Raw genomic sequence first — 26954 nt, 5'->3', positions numbered from 1 at the left:
TGACATATTGCTGCAAATGTCAGAGTGAAAACAATAATTCTAACCCAAGAGCTCCTAGTTAACTCTAAACTGATGAGCTGTAAACGCTTTTAAAGTGTCACCTATGGTGAGTTTTGGGCACCAGAGTTTTTGGCGATATGGTGGGTGCATGCAATTTTAAGACATGGAATGTTTGGTATCTATTTACTCGATGCAACCTTATCTTATATATTTTAACCAAAAATGGGTATTCAATTTGTGTGCTTTTGCACTAAAATCTAATTTTATTATATTTTTTTCCTGAAAATTTGTGTTTAATAAGCAGTTGCACAAATATCCCGTGACATACAAAATTTGCAACTATCACCTTTTTATTCTACAGGGCCTCTGGTTTCAGAAAATATATAATGTTCTGGGGTTTAAGTAATTTTATCGCCAAAAATTTTGATTTTTACATGTATGCGAAAAATACAAAAAATTGTTCTGGAGCCGAACTGATTAAAACATTAAATGAGACCAAATCCTAGAAACATTGAACACTGAGGAAAAATGGGAATACTTTAGGAACATACTAAATAAAGGTATTAGCTAGTGCATTCCAATGGGCAACAAATATAAAATAGCTAAGGTTAAACCTGGGTGGCTAAACTTTAACGTAAAAAGACATACTAAAGAAAAAATAATGGCTTTGAAATCATATTAAGCAGATGGGGAATTGTTGGCATTCCAACACTACAAGGAATGCAATAAGAAGTGTAAGAACACAATCAGGGGGGCTAAAATTGACCATGAGACACACATCGAGGAGAGTAAAAGAAATCCCAAAACATGTTTTAAATATATTAACAGTAAAGAAGCGAGGTCAGAGCATATTAGCCCCTTAAAGGACGATGAAGGGAAGCTGGTTACAAATGACAAGGAGAAGGCTTCTGTACCAAATGCATTCTTCTTCTCAGTTTTTACAAAGAAAATAGAGGGGTATAATAATCATGACTGTATCATTAGTAACGCTTCACAGAATGTACACTTATGGCTAACAGAAGCCAGTATCTGAAAAACACTTGAAAAGCTTAACGAAAATAAATCACCAGGACCAGACGGCTTACACCCAGGAGTCCTCAAAGAAGTTATCCAGGTTATAGCCTGACCACTATTCCTAATTTTTATGGACAGCATACTGACAGGAATTGTACCAGCTGATTGGCAAAGGGCCAATGTGGGCAGAGATATATTCCTGGAAACTATAGGCCAGTCAGTCTAACATCAATAGTATGTAGACTATTGGAAGGGATGATAAGGGACTATATCAAATAATTTGCTGATGAAAACAGTATCATTAGTAGTAATCAGCACGGATTTATGAAAGGTCATTCTTGCCAAACCAATCTGTTAACATTCTACGAAGAAGTGAGCTGCATCTAGATGAAGGAAAGCCTGTGGAAGTGGTGTACCTGGATTTTGCAAAAGCATTTGATACAGTCCCCAATAAACGCCTAATTTACAAACTGAGGTCTGTAGGCGTGGACCATAGGGTTTTTACATGGATAGAAAACTGGTTACAGGGACGTGTCCAGAGGGTGGTGATAAATAACATGCACTCTGATCTGGAGTAGTAAGTGGGGTACCCAAGGCTCTGTCCTGGGACCAATTCTGTTTAACCCCTTGGCGCCCAATGTCTGCAAATTAGCGGCCCACCGGACTAGGCTTTTTTTCATGGGGCCACTAATTTGCGTACCTGTCTTTGTGCTTGGAGCACACTGCACGGGTGTCAGTGAGAGCCCCGTGTCCCGTTTTAACAATTGGGACCCGGAACTCCTGATTCTCGGTCACATGATCGCTGTGAAAGCCTCTGACTGGATATCACAGTGATCAGTCACTGTGAAGCCCACCCCCCTTGTTTTCTCTCTCTGAATGCAGGAGAGGGATACATTGTATCTCTCTCTCTGTCCTTTCAGAGAGAAAAAAAGTGTTTGTAAACAAAAATAAATAAAAATAATAACATAAAAAAAACCCATAAAAATACTTAGATCAAGGTTTGATCTAGGTCAATTGCAGGGTTAGTGTTTGGGTCAAGGTCAGAGACAGGGTCAGTAGTTTTTTTTTTTTAATTTTTAAATTAGTATCTGTGTCAGTTAGTGGCAGGATAAAAAAAAATGTGCACTATTGTTTCTGGGCCATACTATGGGTACAAACAACAACTAACTTACGCACATGTGGTATCGCTGTGATCATCAAGAGCAGGAGAAATTATTTTGGGTTGTTCTTTGGTGGTTGGTTATCTTAGTAGCAAGAAATATACAACTAATTTTTTTTTACTATTGGGTCAGTTTTCCTTTGATAATAAAAAAAGATCAGGAGATATCCATTACCATTTACCAACAAATGAAAGCCCAATTTGTCCTGAAAAAAACAAGGTATAATCCACCAGGATGCACAAAGTTGTGATGATAAGTACAGTTTTGCAAACACAGGTCACAGTTGCAAAATTGTGCTTAGGCTTTAAGATTGAAAGGGTTAATATATTCATAAATGATATATAAGTTAGTATAAATAGCTCAGTCTCAGTGATTGCTGATGACACAAAGCTAAGCAGGGCAATAAATTCACAGCATGATATAGAAACGTTACAAGCAGACCTCAATAAAATAAAGGAGTGGGCAACTACATGGCAAATGAGGTTTAATGTTGAAAAGTGTAAAGTAATGTATTTGGGGGGCTAAACATGTAAACACAAGTTACACGCTAGGGGGAGGACCTCTGGGAAATTCAGGATGAAAAAAGATCCTTGTAGATGGCAGCCTGAGCAATAGCTTGCAATGCCAAGCTGCAGCAAGCAAAGCCAGCAAAATATTAGCATGCATTAAAAAATGTATTTACTCCAGAGTTACAACTATAAGCCTGCCACTTTATAAAACTATGGTTAGGCCATATCTTGAGTATGCCATCCAGTTCTGGTCACCAGTCCTCAGGAAGGATGTGCTGGAAGTGAAGAGAGTCCAGAAGGGCGACAAAGCTAATGATGGGAATGAAGACCTTTGTTATGAGGAAAGAGTACAAAAATTAAACTTATTCCCTCTAGAGAAGAGGTGCTTGAGAGGAGATAAGATGGTGATTTATAAATATCTTAACGGTGATTCTAGCATAGGGAATAAACTATTCACTCTCAGGGAATTTAAGACACAGGGCCACTCAATAAAATTGGAGGAGAAGTGGTTTAACCTTAGACTGCATAGGGTGTTTTTCGCTGTCAGGGTGATAAGGATGTGGAACTCACTTCCACAATTGGTGGTGTCAGCAGGAAATATTGATAGTTTAAATAAAAAACTCTTAAATGGGTATCCTAGCGAACGCAGTATACAGGGATATGGGATATGATTTTTGACATGAACACACCCACCCACACATGTTGAACTGGATGGACTGTTATCTCCAACCTTACCAACTATGTCATCTTTGTTTTGCCTATTACTGAAATTACTTTTCCTCAAATACTGAATGTGTAAAGCAATTGTCTGTATAGATCTTAGGTCAATGATTAATTTGGGTTTGTTATAAAGCTATGTAGTATGAAAGGTTTGTTTAAATGCCTAATATTTTTATGTGGATTGATTAGAGAAGGTGAGGAAAAGTCAAATCTCCCTATTAGTCCTGGTGGCCACTGTCCCTGGCAGAAAAATTATACAGCCAGCACCAGATGATGTAACAATGAAGTTAAGGAATATCTTCAAATGGGAAGACTTGTTCAGTAATAATATGTCAAAAGGGCATTTTCCTTTAAATTTCCTCAAAAGGTCACAAGACAGATAAAAGGAAGTATTAGGGCTCGTTCACACTTGGCTGTTTTACCAATGCTTGCCAAACGCCCCTATAGCGTTTGGCAAGCGTTGGTCCGGCGTTTGCCGAGCGTTTTTCAACGCTCGGCAAACGCCGCATGTGCGGATTAGCGGCGGTTGCTAGGCGTTTGCCGAGCGTTAAAAATGCCCCACAAACGCCTATAATGCAGTTTGAATAGTGTTACCGCTCCGCAACCGCGTTGCAACCGCACCGCAAACGCCGGCCGGGCATTTGCGGAGCGGCACCATAGATTAGAATAGGAGGCTTCAACACCTCCTGACTCGACCAGAGGCGTCTGTTTTGCCACGACGCAACACGACGCAAACGCTCCCGTTAGAACAGCACCATGTGCAGAATTGGCAGAGGCATTTGGGAAGCGGTAAAAACGCTTCCCAAACGCCTCTCTTGCGCCTGCACAAAACGCTAGTGTGAACGTAGCCTTAATCATTCCCTAACCTAGGGGAAAATGTTTTGACTACAGATACATATTTATTCATTGAAACATTTTTCTTTTTTAACACGTTCAAACATTCTATAAATGTTTTACAATACCTCAGTAAATTCTTGAAGAGCTAGAATTTTGGAGATTTCAAACTTCTATCAATGTATCAGTGTTTTAGGATTCCGAAACACCAGGTGCTTGGCATAAAAACAAAGATGCAAAATTATGATCATATTATGAACCAAAATGCATAAACATTTCCTAGAAAAGTGACCAGTGCAATATAATAGAGTGCAGATATACAGCAAATTGTATAAAAGACACTGAATGAATTCCAAGAGGTAAATTTATTAACCTTATTATTTCATTGCAGTTAGCGTTCTTCACCTATTTAAAGCACTACTGAGACATCAGTTCTCCTCTCCCCTTATTGATATCACGCTTACAAAAGAATCAGAGCAGAACAATCCGGAAAAGGAAGGTTCTATTAAGCCACTGACAACACAGAACACCCTCTACCTTGCTGCAGCATTCCAGAACCTCTTAATACAGGTAACGTTTATTTGAGATGCTGTTGTGCATCTGGATCAGCACCTTTTAAAGAAACCTTTTCACTTAAAATGAAGAATGCCTATTTATTGCAGTTGCTTTGGATTTACTGGATTACAAAGTTGTAGTTAAAGCCAAACCCTTAAATGCCCTCCCTTGCAGTAAGGCTGCAACCCCACTGCAAGGGTTAATTGCTCACTTCTGTGTAGGGAAAATAGAAAAACAGATTTCCTTAACTGATCCTCTGCTCCTGCAGACTCCTTATGCAGGCCATAGACGGGTCGTTTATCGGCCGAATCTTCATCCGCATAAAAAATCAGCCGATAATCGCGCCGTTAGTGGGGCCAGCCTGTCAGCTGTTTTTGCATATCTCCTCATTTATTTTTATCAGTCATGTTGGAAAATCTGCAAAAAAAAATGTACCAGCATCGGCAATGGGGCCGACCAATTTTTCATTTATCGGCCGAAAATTCTTGCTAGGGAAGCGAAGAATCAGGTAAGCAAAATTGCTTTTGCTGTCCCCTAGACTAAACGAATATTTTACCATCTGTAGTGCTGGTACATGCCCACTACATGGCAATTTTTTCAGATTTCATGGATTTAGGCTTTAAGTAACAACCAATAACAAAGAAATAATGTAACTTTACTGAAACATATATTACTCACATATACCTGTAAACACAATATAAAGGTAAATAAATATTAAGATGGGGCTCAGGTAAGTATTGGGAGAGAGGGGGGCTTACATACAGAAGGTTTTTTTTACCTTCTTGCATGGAATGTATGACGGTAAAAAACCTTGAGCCTTTACAACCAATTTTACATCACTCAAGGTTTGTAGAAAACTGCTATATTGGTAGCTAGGCACTGGTTTCAGCTGACCTTGCAAGGTCTTATTATTTTTCAGCTCACCTGATCAGTTAAAGAATAAAGCCTTATTCATATGAGCATACCCATATTTGCCATCACGGAATGCAACATGCTGGCAATCCCATTTGTCAGTGTCAACAGATGTCCGATTTTGCACAGCAGTGTCTGTGCAGCTGCTGCACCCCAATTGACATGAATGGAACTGCCTGCCGTGGTTGCACAGAACACTTGGGCAAACATGGTACTGCATGGGTGTATGTGTAACCAGTTCTCGCCCGGCCTATAGGAGAATGATGTCCGAGTGGTACTCTCGTTGATCCGGGTGGACGTCATATGAATCGCCGCCTTGAGCGTGCCTGCGGAGCTGCACTGCGGTGAGATCTGTCACCATCTGTGTCCATAGGACCAAACTGTGTACCAGCCCATTGCTGGTACCATGTGACTGCTGTGACCAATCACAGCAGGGCACATGACAATTGTAAACAATGGTTTCCTTTCATGCCATCTATTGTATACGATTGTGTTGTTAGCTGTGATTGGTCACAGTGATCACATGTACAGACTGGACCAATCACAGCCCATCTGTGTCATGTGATTAGCTGTGGGCAATCACTGTTAATCACAACAAAAACACTGAATTCATTGAATTTATTTAGTCATATGCTTGCCTATAGCAGTGAAATTCACTGCTATAGGCGATCATAATGTGTAAAAAAAAAAAAATACTGATGACTTCCCCAGAGTAGTATTATGGTCGCCAGTCAGTGTCCCTGATCACTGTCATACTATTTATATGATGACGCTGTACTGCATGGTTACAGTATGTGAAAAAGAAGTAGATTTTTTTTATTATTATTTATTTTCCAAACAATGATGACAAAATATTACAACTTCAAAAAACTCACCATCCCTCTTACTAAATACCAAAGACTATCTACTTTCCAAAAAAATGTAATTTGGGGGATATCTGTACTGTCCTAACATTTTTGGGCCTCAAGAAATAAGATCAGTTCCGTCAGTACATCAGGATTGATCGATTTTCAGATATATACCATAGTTTGTGGATTATATAACTTTCCTATAGACTAAATAATATACACTAATTTGGATGTTTTTCACCAAGGAAATGTAGCAGTATACATTTTGTTCTAAATTTATGAAGAACAATTATTTGCTTGCTAAATTTTCTAACAGAAATGAAGAAAAACTTTTTTTTTCAAAATTATAATTTTTTTTTCAATTCATTTATCAAAAAACAGTGGTGATTAAATACCACCAAAAGAAAGCTCTAGTTGTGTAAAAAAAAAATAAAAAATTTAATTTGGGTACAGTGTTACACCACCACGCAATTGTCATTCAAACTGTGAGAGTGTCGAAAGCTGAAAATTGGCCTGGGCAGAAAGAGGGGAAAAGTGCCCGGTATTAAAGGCAAATTTGTCTTTATTCCAATTTTTGCAGTAATTTTACAGAACAGAACAGGGAAATATAGGTGATATATGTGACAGACGCGGCGTCAGACCCCAGACCTTCTCACCAAACTCGTGACCGAAGGACTAGCCAATCTAAAACCACGCTGTCAATGTAACAATGCCACGCCCAGCTGCACCCTGCACAAAGATTTTCCAGCTAATGGACTACAATCTATGTACCTGCAGCCTGGATGCGATTGTTACTGGGTTGGGTTAATTACGCAATTAACCCTTCACACTGCCACCACCTCCTTTTTGTATAGAGAAAGAGGAAACTCAGCAATACACTAGGATGATTGGTTAACCGTCAGTATTCCGCTATCTCTACAGACCGGTTATACAGAGGGTTAAATACTCATAGTAGCGTTCTCTTTAGAGGCAGAGATTCGTAAATTGCAATACAGAGCTATAGAAACAGTTCAACACTTTTAGAAAGTAAGATTTATTACCAAAAGGTTAAAAGGGTGCAGAACGAATATTTACAGAAAGAAGATGTAACCAATATATATATATATATAAATATACAGAGCAGAACAGCACAGCAAACAGATAACAGAAAGAAGTTTAGGTAAATAAGTACTTGCCAAATAAATGCCTGGAGTTAAGCAGTTTCAAGTCTGATGAGCGTAATAAAAGGATTTCTGGTCTCGCATTGGGTTTCGTTGTTGCCGCGAGATTCTCCTTTGCTTTCTGTCAGATAGATGTTATATCGAACGGTCCTCACTTGTCTGACTCCTCACTTGTCTGACTCAACACAAAAAAAAACCTCTTCTTTTCTAAGACAAACTCAACTGGAATCTTCCTATCACGCCCAAGCCAATACCTTATTTGGCAAAAGAATTGTTAGGCAGGCTCAGCATTGTATGCTGCTTGCATTCCTGAGGGAGGGGAATGAAGAGATACATGAAAACTCTTACGACAGGGAGATCCTGTGCCTGGCTCATAGGCAAAATGGAGAACCGCACCTCTCCCTGTGGGCATGATTGTGACAATATATACAAATAAACAAACACATATAAATATCGAGCAAAGAAATGATCCAGGGGAATAGTAGCATATAATTATACTCATTGAATAAATTAACGGATCTCTAGCAATTGGTACAGAGATGTCTGGAACACAGTTCTCAGGGAGCTATCCCTGGGTGAGATATAGAAAACACCAGAAGACACCTCTGTACAATACAATATAAAGATCAAGACTAAGAGAAAGGGTATAGAAGTTTGGAAAGAAAAAGAAGAAATAAACTAATACCAGAGATGAAGAAAGACTAGAAATGAGAGGGGTCGGGAGATGGGGAAGGCAAGGGGCAGGATCACAGCAGCGCAGTGCAAGTGTCCGGTATTAAAGTGGTTACGTACACCCATGTAAATATGGCCTTAAAAGAAGGAAAATGTAAAAATTGCCCAATTTATACCATGACTTCCAGTTTCTCGCAGTAAGTACTTGTGATGTCCCTGGACCTGACCGTGGGAACCTGGGAAAGCTAGGAATTCCAATTCTCATTGGAAGAAGCTCTGGCACTGTGCAGGAGAGTATTCTTGCATGATGTGGGATCCATAGCTTTCCCTGCAAGAGGCCCAGTGATTGTTACCCTCATATAGGCAAGCTTGCTGGAAGGTGTAAGGTAAGTATTTTTACGTTTACAGTTTTCTTTTCACCTAAAGTAGAACGAAGGCAACATTTTTCATTTTGGATAAAATAAGAAAGGGTTATAACCCCTCTCATTTTTCTGCCATCGTCATCCCATTGGGGAGATTTACCTTCACTTTCTGTCCCACGGTCAAAACAGGAAGCGATAGAAAATACCTCCAAAGTGAGGAAATCCCTGGTTGTCACCAGGGTCACTAGAACTAGTATCCCAATGGAAGATTTCCCCTCTATTTTTATTCTGGTGACAACCTGAAATTGTGGGATTTTCTTTCACTTTCCATCTACTGTAGGTGATAATGGTAAACAGGACATAGAGGGTGATTCTCCCACAGACAGCAATGTTCTTTTTTTTTTTTTTTTTATAAATATTTATTAATTTTCCAATTCATATACAAAACATTTCAACATTTCTATTAAAATAATTATCAGAAACGTTTTCTCTTTTTACTTAAATTATCCCTGTATATAACTTTCTTTTCTTACCCTCCCCCCCTCCCCTACTCCCCCCCCCTCCACCCCCTCCCACGCTCAACATTCTCTTTACTCTCGTTAACTCCATATTTTTCTGTTGTTCCTAAATCCCAGTTCTAAGCCGACCAGGAATATTATCTCTTCAAATATTTCACCTTTTCTCTGTATTCTTCCCAGCCTTTCCATTTTTTTTATACAACTCCAACTTGTCCTCGTGCGTATAATACAATCTTTCTGTCCCAGAAATCTGATTTACTCTAGCCATCCATTCCTCCTCAGTTGGCACCTCTCTTTTCTTCCAGAACCTGGGTATCAGACTCTTTGCTGCAGTCAAGTAATGCCATATCCCCGAACTCTTATATGTTTTCACTGAGAGTTCTGAGATATGGAGGAGACATAATTCTGGATCTAATCCTATATTAATTTTAGTGATTTTCCCTATCAAATGAACTATCCTCTGCCAGAACACCTGTATTTCTGGACACTCCCACCAGACATGATACCACGTGCCCTCCTCTCCACAACCTCTCCAACACATCCGTGATATTTTCATGTTCATCTTGTGCTCCACGTTGGGGGTAATATGCCATCTATTCAAACACTTAAAATGTATTTCTACTTCCCTCATACTAATATTTTCGTGAATTAATGTGAACATTTTCCTCTGCTCCTCCTCCTCTATTTTTCTCCCCATATCTCTTTCCCATGTCTCTATGTGCGTTAATTTTGTGTCTGTGTCAAGTTCCATTAATATCTTGTGTATTTTTGCCAATCCGTGTCTACCATTTCCCCGTGACTCAAATATTCTCTCAAATGGATTCCAATTTTTTCTAGTTCTTATAGGCTTTGGAAGGCTTTCAAAAAAGTACTTCAGTTGGTAATATCTTAGTCTATCCATCTTATTAAAGACTTCACCCTTTTTTTCCTCCATGTCCCTATATGACCCTATTTCCTCTCCTACCATTATATCTCTCAATTGCGCCTCCTGTTTTATAATCCATTTCCCTGCTATACTATCCTTACCCGGGATGAAAAATTTTGTGTTTCTAAGTGGTATTAATTGTGAGTTAAAAACCCACCCCTTTTGTCTGTGTAGTAAATCCCATTCTTTTAAAACATTAAGAGTGTACGTGCTTGTGCTCTCCTCTAGTTCCCTATATTGTGCGGGTACCCAAATACTTTTACTTAAACTTATTACACTCAGTGCTGTCTCTATTTTAACCCAGCTTTTCTCTGGATTATGAATCCAGTCAAAGATTCTCGCAATTATCCCCGCTTTGTAATATCTCCTAAAGTCTGGTACCCCCAGTCCTCCTCTTTCTTTACTTCTAGTCAACGTTTCATAACCTATTCTAGGTTTTTTATTCCTCCATATACATTTTATTATCATTTTTCTAAGTTCTTTAAAGTATGCCTCTGGGAGTTTGATTGGGATCATTTGAAATCTGTATAATACTTTGGGGACAATTACCATCTTTATCAAGTTTATACGACCTATCCATGATGGATTTCCATTTCCTACTCTCCTCAGCTCCTCCTTAATCTCATTTAATAATGTTATATAATTAGCTTTATATAGGTTCTTAATTGAGGCTGATAGTTTTATTCCTAGATATTTTAGTTCTTTATCTCTCCAAAGGAAGGGGAATTCCTCTTGTAATTTTTCTTTTTCGCTGTTTTTGAGGTTTATGTTTAAGATTTCAGTCTTTGTCGGGTTAATTTTTAGATTCGACAGGTCTCCGTACTCCCTCAGTGCTTTCATTAAATTTGGAAGTGCTGTTCTAGGGTTTCCAACATAAAACATCAAATCGTCCGCATATGCCACTACCTTATATTCTCCATCTCCTATCTTTATTCCTTTTATGTCTATGTTCTTCCTAATCATGGACAGTAAGGGCTCCAGTGATAACACATATAACAATGGAGACAATGGACATCCCTGTCTTGTGCCATTTGACATCTTAAAATACTCTGATCTTCCTCCATTTACCATAATGGTAGCGGTAGGCCCTCTATATAATTCTCCAATCCACCCTCTCATTCTATCTCCTATTCCTAACGCTTCCAGAGTGTCCATCATAAAACCCCAACTTACTCTGTCGAATGCCTTCTCAGCATCTATCGACATCAGTATCATTGGAGTTTTCCCTTTTTTACCCTCCTGTATAAGCAACAATGATCTAGAAGCATTATCTCTGCCCTCTCTTCCTGAGACAAACCCCACCTGGTCTCTATGTATCCACTCCGGCATCAGCTTTTTCAGTCTATTTGCCAAAACCTTTGCATATATTTTAGTGTCAACATTCAGCAGTGCTATTGGTCGATAACTTGCACATTGCGAGGGGTCTTTATCTTCCTTCTGTATCAATACTATATTAGCCTGTAAAGATTCTCCCCTTATCTCCATCCCATTCCCCAAAGCATTCATATAAATCTTCATTTTAGGTATTAAAAGCTCATTATATTTTTTATAGTATTTAGCCGTATATCCATCCGGACCTGGACTTTTCCCTCCCGCCATGCTTTTTAATGCTATTTTTATTTCCTCTGAAGTTATTTCTGCTTCTAAAGAGTTCAGTCGTGTTTCTCCTAATTTCGGTAGGCCTGCATCCTCTAGATATGTGTTAGGAATGGACTGGCCAGCAATGGTGGGACTCACCTGCCTTTTGATCTGCAGTACCAGGGCTGGCCAGCGGGTGCTCCCAGCAATCAGAGACTCAACCTTTCAGCCAGCTAACACCTGGAACTGATGATACTGGTGTATTTAAGGGATGGCCAGACTTGCAGACTCTGCCTTGGTGTTGTGTTTGTCCTGGGCCCTGTATCTGTCCTGCATCCTGTTTCTGTTCCTTTGCTGACTTCTCCTGCTCTGATCCTGGCTTGTGACCCTGACCATCCCTCTGTCTGACCCTCTGTACTACGCTGCTTGCTACCTGTTCTGATCCCTGGCTTGTGACCCGGACCATCCCTCTGCCTGACCCTCTGTACTATGCTGCTTGCTACCTGCTGAACCTGGCCTGTGACCCCGACCATTCTCCGCTTGCTCCCCCTGTACCTACCTGCCCAATTGATATTGACCCGGCCTGCCTGACGACGCTTGCTTGTATGTACTGTTATCTGTGGGTGGTTTGGTTTGGTTTGTTTGCACCGTATTATGTTTTAGTATTGCACTGCGTTTATGTTTGTACTGTTAGTGTTAATAAATTATATTGTTTATAACATATCTGAGGTCTGCTTTTCCCTGCTTCAGTCACACACCTCTGGTCATACCTGGGAGCCCTGACAATATGTCTTTCTTTTCTCCCTATTTACTATTTCCGTTTTCTTAAACGTATCCTGAGGTATGATATTATACAGCTCATTATAATACTCTTTAAATATTCTAGCAATATCCTTGGTTGAGTGTACAAATTCCCCCTTGAAATTTCTTATTTTCTCAATATAATTTCTATTTTTCTTCTTTCTTAAAGTTCTCATTAAATACTTTCCCGGCCTATCTCCCCATCTATACCTTTCACATGTTATTTTATTAAAGACTCTTCTTTTTTCCTCCTCCATTACATTCTCTAATTCTTCTTTCTTCTTTATTATCAGCTGCATTGTCTCCTTAGATCTTTCCCTTTTGTGCACCTGTTCGTGATCATATATTTCATTTAATAATCTATTTATCTTTTCTCTCCTTTCTTTTTTGCCCCCGTTGCAATGAGTAGACCTCTAATGTAAGCTTTATGTGCTTCCCACACTGTTGCAACTGACACATCCTCTGTTTCATTCTCTTCAAAAAACCATTCAATTTCCCTCTCTATTCTTTGACCAATCTCTTCATCCATGAGAAGTGCCTCATTCAACCGCCACACATATCCTTCTCTCTCCTCTCTACCCCATCTTAACTTCATTGCAACTGGGGCATGATCCGACAGGGTGCTTCCTCCTATTTTTACTTCTACCACCAACTCTATCAATCGGTGTTCTACTAATATGTAATCTAGTCTAGAATAAGTCTCATGTACATGCGAAAAGAAAGTATAATCTCTCTCCTTCAGGTTCCTGATTCTCCAGATGTCCACTAATTGACACTCATGCAACAGTTTCTTTAACATTCTCAAGGGCTTGCTTTCCTCCCTCCTCACACAGGAAGTAGTATCCATCCGTGGGTCCATACAGATGTTAAAGCCCCCTGCTATTATCATACATCCCCTTTTAAAATCCATCAATCTCTTCAACACTTCTCTCATAAACCTCTCCGGCTTTTTATTTGGACTGTATATGTTTGCTATTGTACACTCTATTCCCTGTAATTTACCTCTCAAAAATAAAAACCTTCCCTCCAGATCCGTTAATCTCTCCTCCACCTCAAACCTTACGTTCTTTGCAAAGCCTATAGCAACTCCCTTTGCTCTTTTAGTTGGTGAGTCCGCATAAAACCATGTTGGAAAATATCTAGTCCTCAATCTAACCTTCGAATCTATCTCTAAGTATGTTTCCTGCAAAAATACCACTGAGGATTTTCTATGTTGAAGTTCTTTAAATAGCCTAAATCTCTTTCCTGGACAGCTTAAACCTTTTACATTGTAGGTTATATATTGGATTTCTTCCATCTTACTCTTTTCCTGCTAACTCCTTCTTCCTCCTTCCCTTCCTCTTTCTTATTCCTATTGAGCGTTTTTATCCCTCTACACTTTTCTCTCCCCTTATCCCTCCCCCCCTCTCTCAGTACTCCCCTCAATCCCTTTCCTCTCCCTCCCCTCCCCTCCCACCCCCGCCCCCACCACCTCTCCCCTCCCCCCTTCCCCCCTCTTTTTAGGCCTTCGTTTTGCCTCAACATCATTTGTGGAGATAACATCCACCTTTGACTTAATCCTTAGGGCTACGCTCCTCCCATGGACAGCCTCCCCTCCCTCTGAATCCCCCATTGACCCTCTTTCTACTTATACTTCTAAAGAAAGAATGGGAAAGAAGTTAAGCTGGAGTAGCGGGGGGGGGGGGAGGCGCTGGATTGGGAGCAAGGAGGTTCAGAAAGAGAGAGAGAAAAAAAAAAAAACCTCTTCTTTCTCCCCACCCTACCTCCCCCCCTCCTACCGTCTCCACTCCTCACATTTTTTTAATCTATTTCCCCCAGATTCTTCATCCCAACCATTAATTTCAATTCTCTGCATTTCAAATCTATCGCTAAAGTTTCTCAAGTCCTCTGGGAACCTCAAATAGGCTGTTATTCCGTTTTTCCATCCTATTAAGCACTTCGGTACTCCCCATCTATATTGCACCTTCTGTTTTTTCATCAGCTGCAGCAAAGGCCTCAGAGCTCTCCTCCTCCGGAGAGTCTCCGATGACAAGTCCGCATATATTTGGATATCCATTTCTCCATATTTTACTACTGGTTTTCCCTTAGTTTTCCTCCAAATTCTTTCCCTTTGCTGCAGTTCATAAAATTTAACAAGTATGTCTCTCGACCTTTCCTTCTCATAGTTCCCCTGGAGTCTCCCTATTCTAGAGATTCCTTCTATATTAGTCCTTTCCATATCAGAGTTTCCCATTATAAAGTTCAGAATTTTGTAAACCTCCTCTTCCAATATTTCTCCTTTTAAACTTTCCGGTATCCCTCTTATCCTTATATTTCTCCTTCTTTCTCTATTCTCTTGGATTTTCACCTTGTACTGCAATTTTTCCTGAGCTTTTTCCATATTAATTATCTTCTTCTCTAATTCGGAAATAATCTGGGTCTGATTTTTAACTTTCTGCTCCGTTTCTTCCACTCTTAGCAACAACTGCCCCAGGTCATTCCGAATATTTACCATTTCTTGCTTTATTGTTCTCTCCAGATCTTTGAACATTTCTGTCATTTCTTTTTTATTTGGGATTTGGAGCTCTTTTTCTGTCTCTGATATTTGTTGACTACTAATATCCAAGTCCATTAATTGTTTAGGGCTATTTTGCATACTTAGATCTAATTCTCCTTTGTCATTTCTACTCTGGGGCCTTTCCGGGGTCACGTTTCCCTGGGATGTGTACTTTTTAATTGTACCCGTTTGGGTCCCTTTTGGCCCGGTTCCTTTTGCACTTTTATTTTTCATTTCTTCTGTATCTTTTCTATTTCTCTAGAGATTTGTGTTAAGAAGAAGCCGTTTATATGATTTGCAAGTCCCAGCCCTGTCCATTCACTTTTCTTTCCTACATACGTTCTTCTCTTTATTTATATTCTCTTCTCTGGGGGTCCCCCCTTTTCTCTCACTCTGTTTCCCCACCAACTCAATACAGATTTTATGTGTGAAGCCACAGCCAGACTCACTCACCCTCCTTGCACATTTCTTCTCGTGAGACGGCTCCAGGCTCCCTCCTCCAGTTTCTTTCAGCAGGTCAGCTGTTGTCCACCTCCTCTCAGGGGGACCCTCCAGGACTTTCTTCCACTCTCTCCTGCCTGGGACCAGGCTGTTCTTCCCTGCCAGCACCACGGCAGGGGTCCGGGATAGCTGGACGTTCAGCAGATCAATGTCTCTCCTGCTCCCTGTCAGCCACTGGCCGGCTTCCTCGCCTCCCAGGGATGCACTGCGGCAGGTCACGTGTCCTGGCCGCGCCTCCTCATCTCCCGGCAACCAGGCTCACTGTTCCAGCCTCTCACCGCTGCTCTCCAGCTCCCAGGCTCTCCCTCCCGGGCCGTCGCTCATCAGAGGGAGCCCACCAGGCTGAGGTAAGTCTCAGGGGGGTTTGGGGCCAAGGGGGGGGATCGGACAGAGGAGCCTCATGCAAGAGCTCCTACCACGAACTCCCCGCCGCCGCCATTGTCAGGCTCCGCCCCTCTCTAGCCAGACAGCAATGTTCTAATCCCTCTCCACTCTATAACTAATAAGACTATAACATAGGGAGGCTTTAAACAAGGTCCATTTTCTATTTCAATAATGTTTATTTGGTTTTGACAAATAATAAACAGGCAACTGTCCAGCCCACGCAGGGGCAAGCAATGACAATCATAACTGGAATAGGCACACATAAAGGCAAAGTTGGCAATACAGAGGTACCACAAAGTAGTCAGAAACTAACATAGCAGGAGCAATACAACACACCTCATAGGGTTCCAGGGGTAGAGGATCAGGAAAGACTACCCCATGGTGGCAGGGAGCTCCCCAGGACCGTCAACACCCATACAGAGCCACCATCCACAACTCATATAGATACAGGAAGATACGGGGAAGGAGCCCAAATGTAGAAGAGACAAAACTAAAAGATAGGGTAACAGGTAAGAAGGAGCTCATACCTATAGATGAGACAGAAGGAGAGGACAGAAAAAGAAAAAATATAGGCACAAGGGCCATAAAGCAGAAGAGGGGAGAAAGACTAGGTCTTAGGAAAAAATGGGATTGCCATCAGAGTAAGCCCAAACTGGCTCGGGGGAAGGCATACATCAACCACGGTTCCCAGGCTTTGAGAGACTTAGCTTGCAAGTCATTGAGAATACTAGACATTTGCTCATTGAGCATTAGGGTAGTCATACGAACTCTAACCCCTTGAAAGGGGACAGATGGCTTTTTCCAAGCTTAGGCTATCATTCTGGTGGCTGACAAGAAAAGGTAGGAGGTGATCCCCCGCTATGAGCATACAAATCCTGTATAGGGGAAATGTAGTAGAGCAAACTTGGCCTGTCTGCATATGGGTAAGTGTAATAATGTAAAGAGGAGGCCAAATACACAGGACCAGAGCCTGACTAATTTAGGGCATGTCCACCAAGTATACAAAACATCCCCTCACTGGCCACAACCTCAAAAGCAGCAGTCACTGAACGATTAGTTTGCATGAGCGATATGGGCAGGAACCCAGTACCAACGGAGTAGCAGCTTATAAGCCACCTCCAAAGTAGCTGTGTTAAATGAGCATTTAGCCACAAAAGACCAGGCCTTGCTCCAGTCTGCTAGATCTACCTCAATTGCCAGATCCCATTCCGTTGAGTGACAAAGGAAAGGGCAGTATGGGAAGAGCGACTTGTTAGAGAATCATAAAGGACTGAAATAAGATCTGGGGAGCCAGGGTAGTGTTGGCAGGCATGCTCAAACACAGTTTTTCGCAACGGGTAAGCGGAAGTCCTACGCAATGAGGTTACCAGTGTCGGAGTTGGAGATAGTGAAATAATTCTGATTGAGGGATATCACGGGACTTCCGAAGAGAGGCCCATGTGGGAAAGGACCTAGAGGTCAAGAAGTGTCGGACATGAGAAAACCCATTGTGATTCACCAAGAGAACACCTGAGGCTGATCCATGCCAAGCATACCAAGCCAAGGAAAGAGGGTTGTTTATGATAGGGAGCAAAGGCAGAAAAGATGACATGAGTTTACTCGAATACTGCACAGACTTGGTCCCAGAGTCCCAGACTTGGAGACTGTGATGCATGAGCGGACTGTGATGCAAGTGCTGACATAGGGACAGAAGTGCCTTTAGGAAGTTCCAGGAGAACCCACAGGGGGACATCAACTGAGGCATGAAATAAAGATAGTTGAGAGATCTGAGCCGCTTGATAATATTTATCTATATTGGACACCCCTAGTCCCCCTTGTAGCCTATGCACAGAAAGAGTAGCCCTTGAAACCCTAGGGCATTTATTAGCCCAAATAAAACGTAGGATCCTATTCTGGAGCAGTCATAGAAAGTGCGACGGAACCCCAATGGGAAGAGTGCAAAAGTAATATAGTAGTTTAGGCAGAATGGTCATTTTCACACATTTAATACGGCCTATCCAGGACAGGTGCGGGAATTGCCAAGGAATTTCATAAGGGCAGACAGAGTTTGAAGCAATAGATAGTATTTAGCTGAGAATAAAGAAGAATAGGAAACAGTCAACTGGATCTCTAGGTGGTCAATGGAGGATGACACCACTTAAAAGGAAAGTGGTACTGTAGATGTGTGACCAATTCAGAGTCCAAGGTGACAGTAAGAGCCGCAGTTTTGTCCAGATTAATCCATAGGCCTGATATCTCCAAGAAGTGAGAAAGAACACGCTGCAAATTTGGGAGAGTGAAAAGAGGGTTACTAAGGGTCAGGAGGTCGTCATCCACAAAAAGATTCAGTTTATACTCATGGCCTGCGTAGGGAATACCTGTCACATCCTGGTCAGCCCGCAGGGTCATTGCCAGTGGTTCCAGTGCTAAAATGAAGAGGGCTGGGGATAGGGGGCATCCTTGTCCTGTGCCTCTGAAAATAGAGAAAGGAGCGGAGAAGAACCGAGCATATTTTACTGAAGCAGAATGGGCCGAATACAGGGTCTGGATCCAGGTCAATATAGCCTATCCGAACCCCCAGCGGGATAATGCAAAGTGTAAGTAGACCCAAGACAGGCAGTCAAAGGCTTTGTAAATGTCTAAAGAGAGTAGGAATCCGGAAATGTTCCATTGATGAAGTAGGTGTATAAGGTGTATCACCTTGCGGATGTTATCGCTAGCCTACCGCCTGGGAACAAAGCCCACCTGGTCCCTATGAATTAGGCCACACAGGTCTTATTACGAAAGCTGTGGATCTTTCCCAGGATTTTCAAATCCTCATGCAGTAGGGAGATAGGCTGAAAGGCCTGTGGTTCTGAGGCATCTTCCACCTTTTTTAGGGATCATAGAGATATGGGCCTGAGAGCGTCAGGGGGGGTAAAGAGCCCTGTTTCAAAGCATTAAAATAATTTGTAAGCTGTGGAGCCAGGAGCATAGAGAATTTCTTATAATAAAGGCCCAAAAAGCCATCCATACCTGAGGCTGTAGAGGGACACAGGGTTTTGATGACTTTGAGAACCTCCAAGGGGAATGGGTCAGGTTTGGCATAGCATTGCGAGAGGAAGTCTGCAAACCCTGATACAATACGCTGGGGGTTGGAGGTACAGCCTCCCATAGACAGCTGCAGTCGGACTGGCCGAAACGTTTTCCCTACTGCATTAAGCTTCCTAGCCAGCACTGGTCCAGGTTTATTAGCACAAGTATAATATTTAACTTTAGTTCAGTGCAAGGCTTTCTCGACAGCAGAGGTGGAAAGTAAGTCCAACTTCACAGCCAGGGCCTCACAAGCCCCTTTATGAGCTGCGGTAGGGTGAGCCTTCCAATGTGCATCTGCATCAGCTTGGAGGGAATGTAGTTCAGATAGGTGTGGTTCCTGTCAGCTTTTTTCGGAGGCAGCCAACTAAATGATATGGCCTAGGACTGTGGCCTTATGGGCCTCCCACAGAGGCATTATTGATGAGAAAGAAGCAACGTTGTTTGCAAAATAGGTTTGGATTGAAGACTGAATAAGTTGACAAGTAGCCTGACCGGTTAGTAGATTCATTAATGCAGGGGGGCGTCAGGCCAGGTCTGCAAGGGTGAATCATAAGACCAATAGTTTGACTAGGGTGAGAAAGGAATAGATATTTTACGTACCAGAGGACCAGAGGAAGCTGCTGAGTGCATAAATACATGATCAATCCTTCAGAAGCTGTCATAGGGGTTAGAGTATAATGTGAAGTCATGGTTGGTCGGGTAGAGTTCCCTCCAGACATCAGCTAAACTGTGAGTCTACAGAAGAGAGCACATAAGAGCTTCCTGTGCTGAGTTGTGGGAGGGAATTGCACCCTGTGCATAACGCCTGTCCATAGCAGAGTTAAGAGCGATATTAGAGTCTCCCAGAAAAAGGAGAAGGCCCTTCTGGTGTTGAGAAAGCACTGTGCATTGGTGGGAAAATAATCTATGTTGAAACCTATTGGGGCATAATACGTGACCAGGGTAATCTCCTGATCCCAAAGGGTGCCTCGTAGGAACAAATACCTGCCAGTGGGCTTGCGCCGGAAAGCAATTAGGACACGCCGATGCTTCCCGAGGTGTATAAAAAAAACAGGTTCATTATAATGCCCAAAACATCAGGGTACTTTTTTAGTTGTGTGCAAAGATACTTTATACTTTTTTGTGTGTGCTTTGTTAATTTTACATAATATAACAATTTTGCATGAGGATGTTCAGGTCTTACTGTTCATAAAAAACTTTCATCTTCCACTAAAATCTCTACTGACTTCACAAAGTCGTATCAAAGAATGTATTTTTGTAAGTTAAAACCTACTTTTTTGCTTCCCCTATTAAAACATCTACATGTTTCATCTTTACAATCATCTCTGCACATTGCAGTTGCCAAACTCTTGCCTGCTTTAGGCCTCGCTTACACCATACATGCAGAAAAACTGATGGAAACTCATAAGCAAATTTCACTTGCAGAGACATGAGTTTACATCAGTTTTTATGCACGCTTTAGTGAGTTTTATACACAATGCAGATTCCTGCAGAGAAAAAAATCTGCACGTGATACTAGTGTTGTGGTGTGAAAAGGGCACATAGACAGCAATTGATTTTCTTGTGCACATGGAGAACGTGTGCAGAAAAACTAAATGGTATGGGATCCTCCTGCGCTCATGGGAATAACTAACACAATACAGCTGCTGTCACTTTAACTAATACCAATAAGTGCAAGAAATAAACATAAAATTAGTGAAGCGCTTGTATCTCATGAATACAATCATGTGTCTCCATAAAGTATAATAGTAAATCAAAGTGACCACTATATATATTAAAAATATGTGAACTCCCTCTAGTGGATAGAAAAAATAATGTCAACCGAAATGACTATAATAGCTAAATATCACACATTAAGAACCTAAATATGTAGTGCATAAATCAGATATACTAAACAAAGTATATATACATGAAAACAGAATAATTGGCCACATACAATGGTGTCTAAATCAAACATAACTAATATATGCCATAAGTGAAAAAGACAATATCAAAGGTGAAAAAATATTCCATGCATGTGACTGTGCTTTAAGCTGGAACACACACGTGATCTCCACTTCTAAGTGCAAGTACTCTCCTTCAAATGGCAGCAATGCCTGCTCACCTCCCTTCCTCGACCCACACAGGGCCTCAAAGCAGTTACCACCTCAGTGGTGTATTCCTCTGGCAGACTCCTTAATCCTCCTCCTCTCTTATGCAACTCATAAAAAGACAAGAAAGCCTTCCATAGTGTAGTAAGTTTTAATAGGCAAAGTAAAAAGTGACAAAGTAAACCACTCACATGCTCCTTTCCATAAACAAGCGTTTTTCCCAACCTGTGGGTAGATATGCATGCACCTGGGGGAATCCAATATGGCCACTGCGTCCGGACATACGTCACCAGGAAGTAGACAAACCGACGCGTTGCGTCACGTGCGTCGTGACTTCATCAGGGTACCGCCCCCTGGTGACTCAATGGTATTTATAGAAAAAAAAAAAAAAACCTAATTGGATTCTATTGTGAGGGCGGGCATACGGCGGACATCTTATTGAAGTCCTGCACTCACATATCACATACATGAATCTATCCCATATATGAATTCTAGTGCTGGGTACGAATCTCCCTATATCATATTCAAGATATATCTATGTGGGAAAAGAACGGATGATATATATAAACCTATATAAACCACATCTACAACTAAATAGATGCACTGTTATCGAATCATGAACTTTATTAATCATAAAAATGTTAAAACCATTACTCATAATGGGCTTCCTTATTAAATAGATATATATCCTAAATGAACTGAAAAAAATAATAATAAAAAATAAATAAATAAATAAATAAATAAATAAAAATAAATATAAAAATAAAAATAAAAATAAATAAAGATAAATATAGAAATAAAAATAAAAAATAAATATAAAAAAATAAAATAAATAAATAAAATAAAAAAATAAAAAAATAAATAAAAATAAAAATAAAATAAAAATAAAAATAATAATAAAAAAACAAAACAAAAAAAAAACGGTCATTCGGATAAATGCTCAAAGAGCTCGTTAAATGTCAATTTTAAAAGGAGAATTAAAATTAAAATTAAATAAAGTGGCATGCACAAATACCAATAGCTTGGGTTTACAAAAAATACATTTGTCATATTAACAAAATTAAAAAATACAATAAATAAGTTAATATTACCAGAGATAATTTATATATAAATTATTATTACCAGATCAATCTTTTAACATTTAAAATACACATTTTAAAAATCGCTAATAAAACAGTTGAGATCAAACTCAATATTAAGGCCATGCGGTGCCTGTGTATGCATGGTATACATCCATCTCGACTCTGCCTGACTAAGGGATTTAATCTTATTACTCCCCCTCCAATGACTCACATACTTCTGTATACCCCAAAACTTGAGTCCTGACGGGTCTTTATTATGCTGTTTTAAGAAGTGCCGGGAAACGCTATGTTTAGGGAACCCCTTTTTTATGTTTTGTACATGTTCCCTCATGCGTTTCCACATAGGCCTTTTGGTTCTTCCTATATACTGATAACCACATGCACATTCAAGGCCATAAACTACTCCCTCTGTGTGGCATGAAATGAAATCTTTAATCTTATATGTTGTACCATCATAATTGGCCTTGAAAGTGTTACATTTGCTATTTTTACCCTTGGTTGCTCTACATGCGTAACATTTTCGGCACGGAAAAAAACCTACTTGGTCAAGAAATGTAATACTCTTCTTTTTGACTGGTGGCTCAAGTACATTTTTAACTAGTTTCGTCCTCAGAGAAGGGGCCTTCCTATATATAAATTTTGGATTATCTCCCAAAATCTTATTTAGATCAGGGTCCGTCTTAAGAATAGACCAATGTTTAGAAAATATTTTCTCGATTTTTTTATAATGGACATTGTAGTCCAGAATAATTGCCATTTGACTCTCAAAATTCTCCTTTTTACTTTTGTCTACAATCAGTGACTGCCTCTCCATATTTTGCACTTCAATTATTCTCTTCTCTACTTCTTTCTCAGGGTAGCCTTTTTTGATAAACTTATCTCCTAAGGTCTTTGCTTGTTTCTTATACTCTTCCTTATCAGAGCAATTCCTTCTCAACCTCACTAGCTGGCCCTTAGGTATATTATAGAGCCATGGGCGGTAATGGCAACTGTCTGATGGTATGAATCCATTACGATCCACTTCTTTAAAATAAGTACTTGTATAAATTTTCCCTTGTTGATTCATAATGTTAAGATCCAAAAAATAAATTTTTTCATTATCAAAAGTCCAGGAAAATTTAATATTTTTCGTGTTATTATTTAATCCATTCAGAAAATTAATCAACAGTTGTCTATTTCCCTTCCAAATGATGATAACATCATCAATATAACGATAATATGAGATAAGTTCACATGGGGTTTGTTTGTAAATGGCTTCCTCCTCCCAGTGGGCCATATATAGATTGGCAACACTGGGGGCAAACCTTGCCCCCATAGCAACACCCCTAATCTGCTGGAAAAAAGTATGATTGTGCCAGAAGTAATTATGTAAAAGACAAAACTCTAGACACTCCAATGTATATTTCCTTTGGACTCGTTGGATATCACTATATTTTTCAAGTCCCCACTTCACTGCATCCATTGCTCCATCATGGTCAATAATGGTATACAGCGAAGTTACATCTGCACTTGCTATAATAATTTCTGGGTGACCTTCAATTTTGTCTAATATTTGAATTAAATGTTTCGTATCCCGTAGGTACGCTTTAGTTCTTTTAACTACTGGCTGTAGATAGAAATCCACATATTGAACAAGTCTTGATAGGACTGATTGGATACCGTTCACTATTGGTCTACCTGGTGGATCCTTCATATTCTTGTGTATTTTCGGTACAGTGTATATCACTGGAATACGGCAAGTTTCAGGTATCAAATATTTGGTTTCCTTTTTATTCAAGATTTTTTTATTTTCCCCTTTTGTTACTAGTTTGACCAATTGTTTCTTATACAACGATGTGGGGTCTTTAGACATAACTTTATAAGTGGTATCATCTGCCAACTGTTGTGCCAATTCTTGTAAATAATAATCTTTGGATAACACCACTATGCCCCCTCCCTTATCAGCAGGCCTGATGACTATGTTGTCTCTCTTAGTAAGTCTCTTAATCCCTGTTTGGATGCCTATATTATTAATGCATTTGGGGATTTTCAGATTGTCCAAATCTTTAGTGACCATCTGTTTAAAAACTTCAATGTGGTCATTATTATGTACCTGCGGATTAAAAAGCGATTTATTTGAAAGATGGCTATGTAAAAAATTGCTGCTAGCGCAATTCGCTATGCTGCTCTTAGCTCCTGGTAAATTTAAAAAATACTTTTTAATATTAAGTTTGCGAATAAATTTTTGTGCATCTACATAAATATCAAATTTATTAGCCACCTTAGGTGGTGCGAATTTAAGGCCCTTGTCTAAGGCCATCATTTCTTCTTTGGATAATTCGCATCCACTTAAGTTAAAAACACCTTCCCCTATTATTCTCTTTTTCTTTTGTTGTTTCCTCCCTGCCCGGCACCCCCTCCTTTGGGTGGACTTTTCCACCTTACATTCTCCGGACTCCTGTCTCTCTCTAAAAAATCTCTCTGGGGTAATTCTTCTCTCAGTGGTTCATATCTATTGTACTGTTCTATGGGACTTCTTCCCTCACCATATGGTGGATACCATCTCTCTTGTGGGTGTTGCCTCTCTTGATAATAATTATTATATACCGGTCTTTGGTAATAATCTGGTCTATATGGGCCATAATAATTTGGATTATAATTATTCCCTTTATAATGGTTATTCGGTCTTCCCCCATTTTGATATGGTCTCCAATTATTACCTCCCCCCTTAGACTTTTTCCGATTAGAACCCCCATTATTGTTGGGTCTCCATCCATTTCGGGGTGTATGATGTGGTGGACCATTAGGGTGATAATTACCCTTCTTTTCTTTATTATTTTCCTGTTTATCCTGAGTAGTTATAAACGAAAGTTTAACTGTTTCCCCCTTCTGTTCTTTAATCGGGGTTGTATTACTAGAGGCTATCTCCGATTCTATGGAGGAACTTTGCCATTTGAATACCTGCTCTTTTTTAAAATCGTTAAGGTCTCTTTGGTACTTTTTCGTTTTTCTATATTTGGTTTCCTGATCAAATTTTTCCAAGTCTTTACTTAATCTTTTATTATATGGTTCTAAATCTGGAGAATCTTTCAAAGGTTCAATTCTGTTTTTTATTTCTTCTATCTGTGATTCGAGTTGTCTCATTTTCTTCTGTTTTCTTTTTAATAAGAATCTCAAGAGTTCCAACCCTTTATCATGGAAGAAGTTGAACCATTCATCAGTGGCCTCAACATCAACTAATCCATCACAGATGGGTACGTCCCACCTAAATCTCCTGGGGACCAATCGGTCCTTGAGATATATTTCAAAGGTGGTCATATCCCACCATGTGGATAGTTTCTTCTCCATTAGATGTCCTAATTTCCTATATAAGGTATCTAGATCTCCATTAAGGGTATTCTCTGTTTTAGTAAAAATATCCTCTATGTTGATGGTTCTATTCTCTATGAATTTGAAAATCTCCATATTGGCTGCAAAAGGTATAATGGTGTAAAAAGAAGCTAAATGGTATGGGATCCTCCTGCGCTCATGGGAATAACTAACACAATACAGCTGCTGTCACTTTAACTAATACCAATAAGTGCAAGAAATAAACATAAAATTAGTGAAGCGCTTGTATCTCATGAATACAATCATGTGTCTCCATAAAGTATAATAGTAAATCAAAGTGACCACTATATATATTAAAAATATGTGAACTCCCTCTAGTGGATAGAAAAAATAATGTCAACCGAAATGACTATAATAGCTAAATATCACACATTAAGAACCTAAATATGTAGTGCATAAATCAGATATACTAAACAAAGTATATATACATGAAAACAGAATAATTGGCCACATACAATGGTGTCTAAATCAAACATAACTAATATATGCCATAAGTGAAAAAGACAATATCAAAGGTGAAAAAATATTCCATGCATGTGACTGTGCTTTAAGCTGGAACACACACGTGATCTCCACTTCTAAGTGCAAGTACTCTCCTTCAAATGGCAGCAATGCCTGCTCACCTCCCTTCCTCGACCCACACAGGGCCTCAAAGCAGTTACCACCTCAGTGGTGTATTCCTCTGGCAGACTCCTTAATCCTCCTCCTCTCTTATGCAACTCATAAAAAGACAAGAAAGCCTTCCATAGTGTAGTAAGTTTTAATAGGCAAAGTAAAAAGTGACAAAGTAAACCACTCACATGCTCCTTTCCATAAACAAGCGTTTTTCCCAACCTGTGGGTAGATATGCATGCACCTGGGGGAATCCAATATGGCCACTGCGTCCGGACATACGTCACCAGGAAGTAGACAAACCGACGCGTTGCGTCACGTGCGTCGTGACTTCATCAGGGTACCGCCCCCTGGTGACTCAATGGTATTTATAGAAAAAAAAAAAAAAACCTAATTGGATTCTATTGTGAGGGCGGGCATACGGCGGACATCTTATTGAAGTCCTGCACTCACATATCACATACATGAATCTATCCCATATATGAATTCTAGTGCTGGGTACGAATCTCCCTATATCATATTCAAGATATATCTATGTGGGAAAAGAACGGATGATATATATAAACCTATATAAACCACATCTACAACTAAATAGATGCACTGTTATCGAATCATGAACTTTATTAATCATAAAAATGTTAAAACCATTACTCATAATGGGCTTCCTTATTAAATAGATATATATCCTAAATGAACTGAAAAAAATAATAATAAAAAATAAATAAATAAATAAATAAATAAATAAAAATAAATATAAA

At 39.9% G+C, this 26954-nt stretch overlaps 1 protein-coding gene across 1 annotated transcript in view; it reads left to right on the top strand.

The window, feature by feature from the left end:
* The window catches only part of MEI1 (meiotic double-stranded break formation protein 1), a 576193-nt gene that overhangs the window by 464707 nt on the left and 84532 nt on the right, over positions 1–26954 (top strand). The window contains exon 27 of the mRNA XM_089687729.1: positions 4629–4807. Coding sequence (XP_089543855.1) covers positions 4629–4807 — 179 coding nt within the window. The remainder of the gene's footprint in view (positions 1–4628; positions 4808–26954) is intronic.

This window comes from Staurois parvus, unplaced genomic scaffold (genome assembly GCF_062004578.1).
Source record: "Staurois parvus isolate SC_StPar_1 unplaced genomic scaffold, SC_StPar_1.0 ptg000436l, whole genome shotgun sequence".
NCBI classification, from domain to species: domain Eukaryota; kingdom Metazoa; phylum Chordata; class Amphibia; order Anura; family Ranidae; genus Staurois; species Staurois parvus.
Note: the sequence above shows the minus strand (reverse complement) of the source record. Positions and strands in the feature narration are given on the sequence as shown.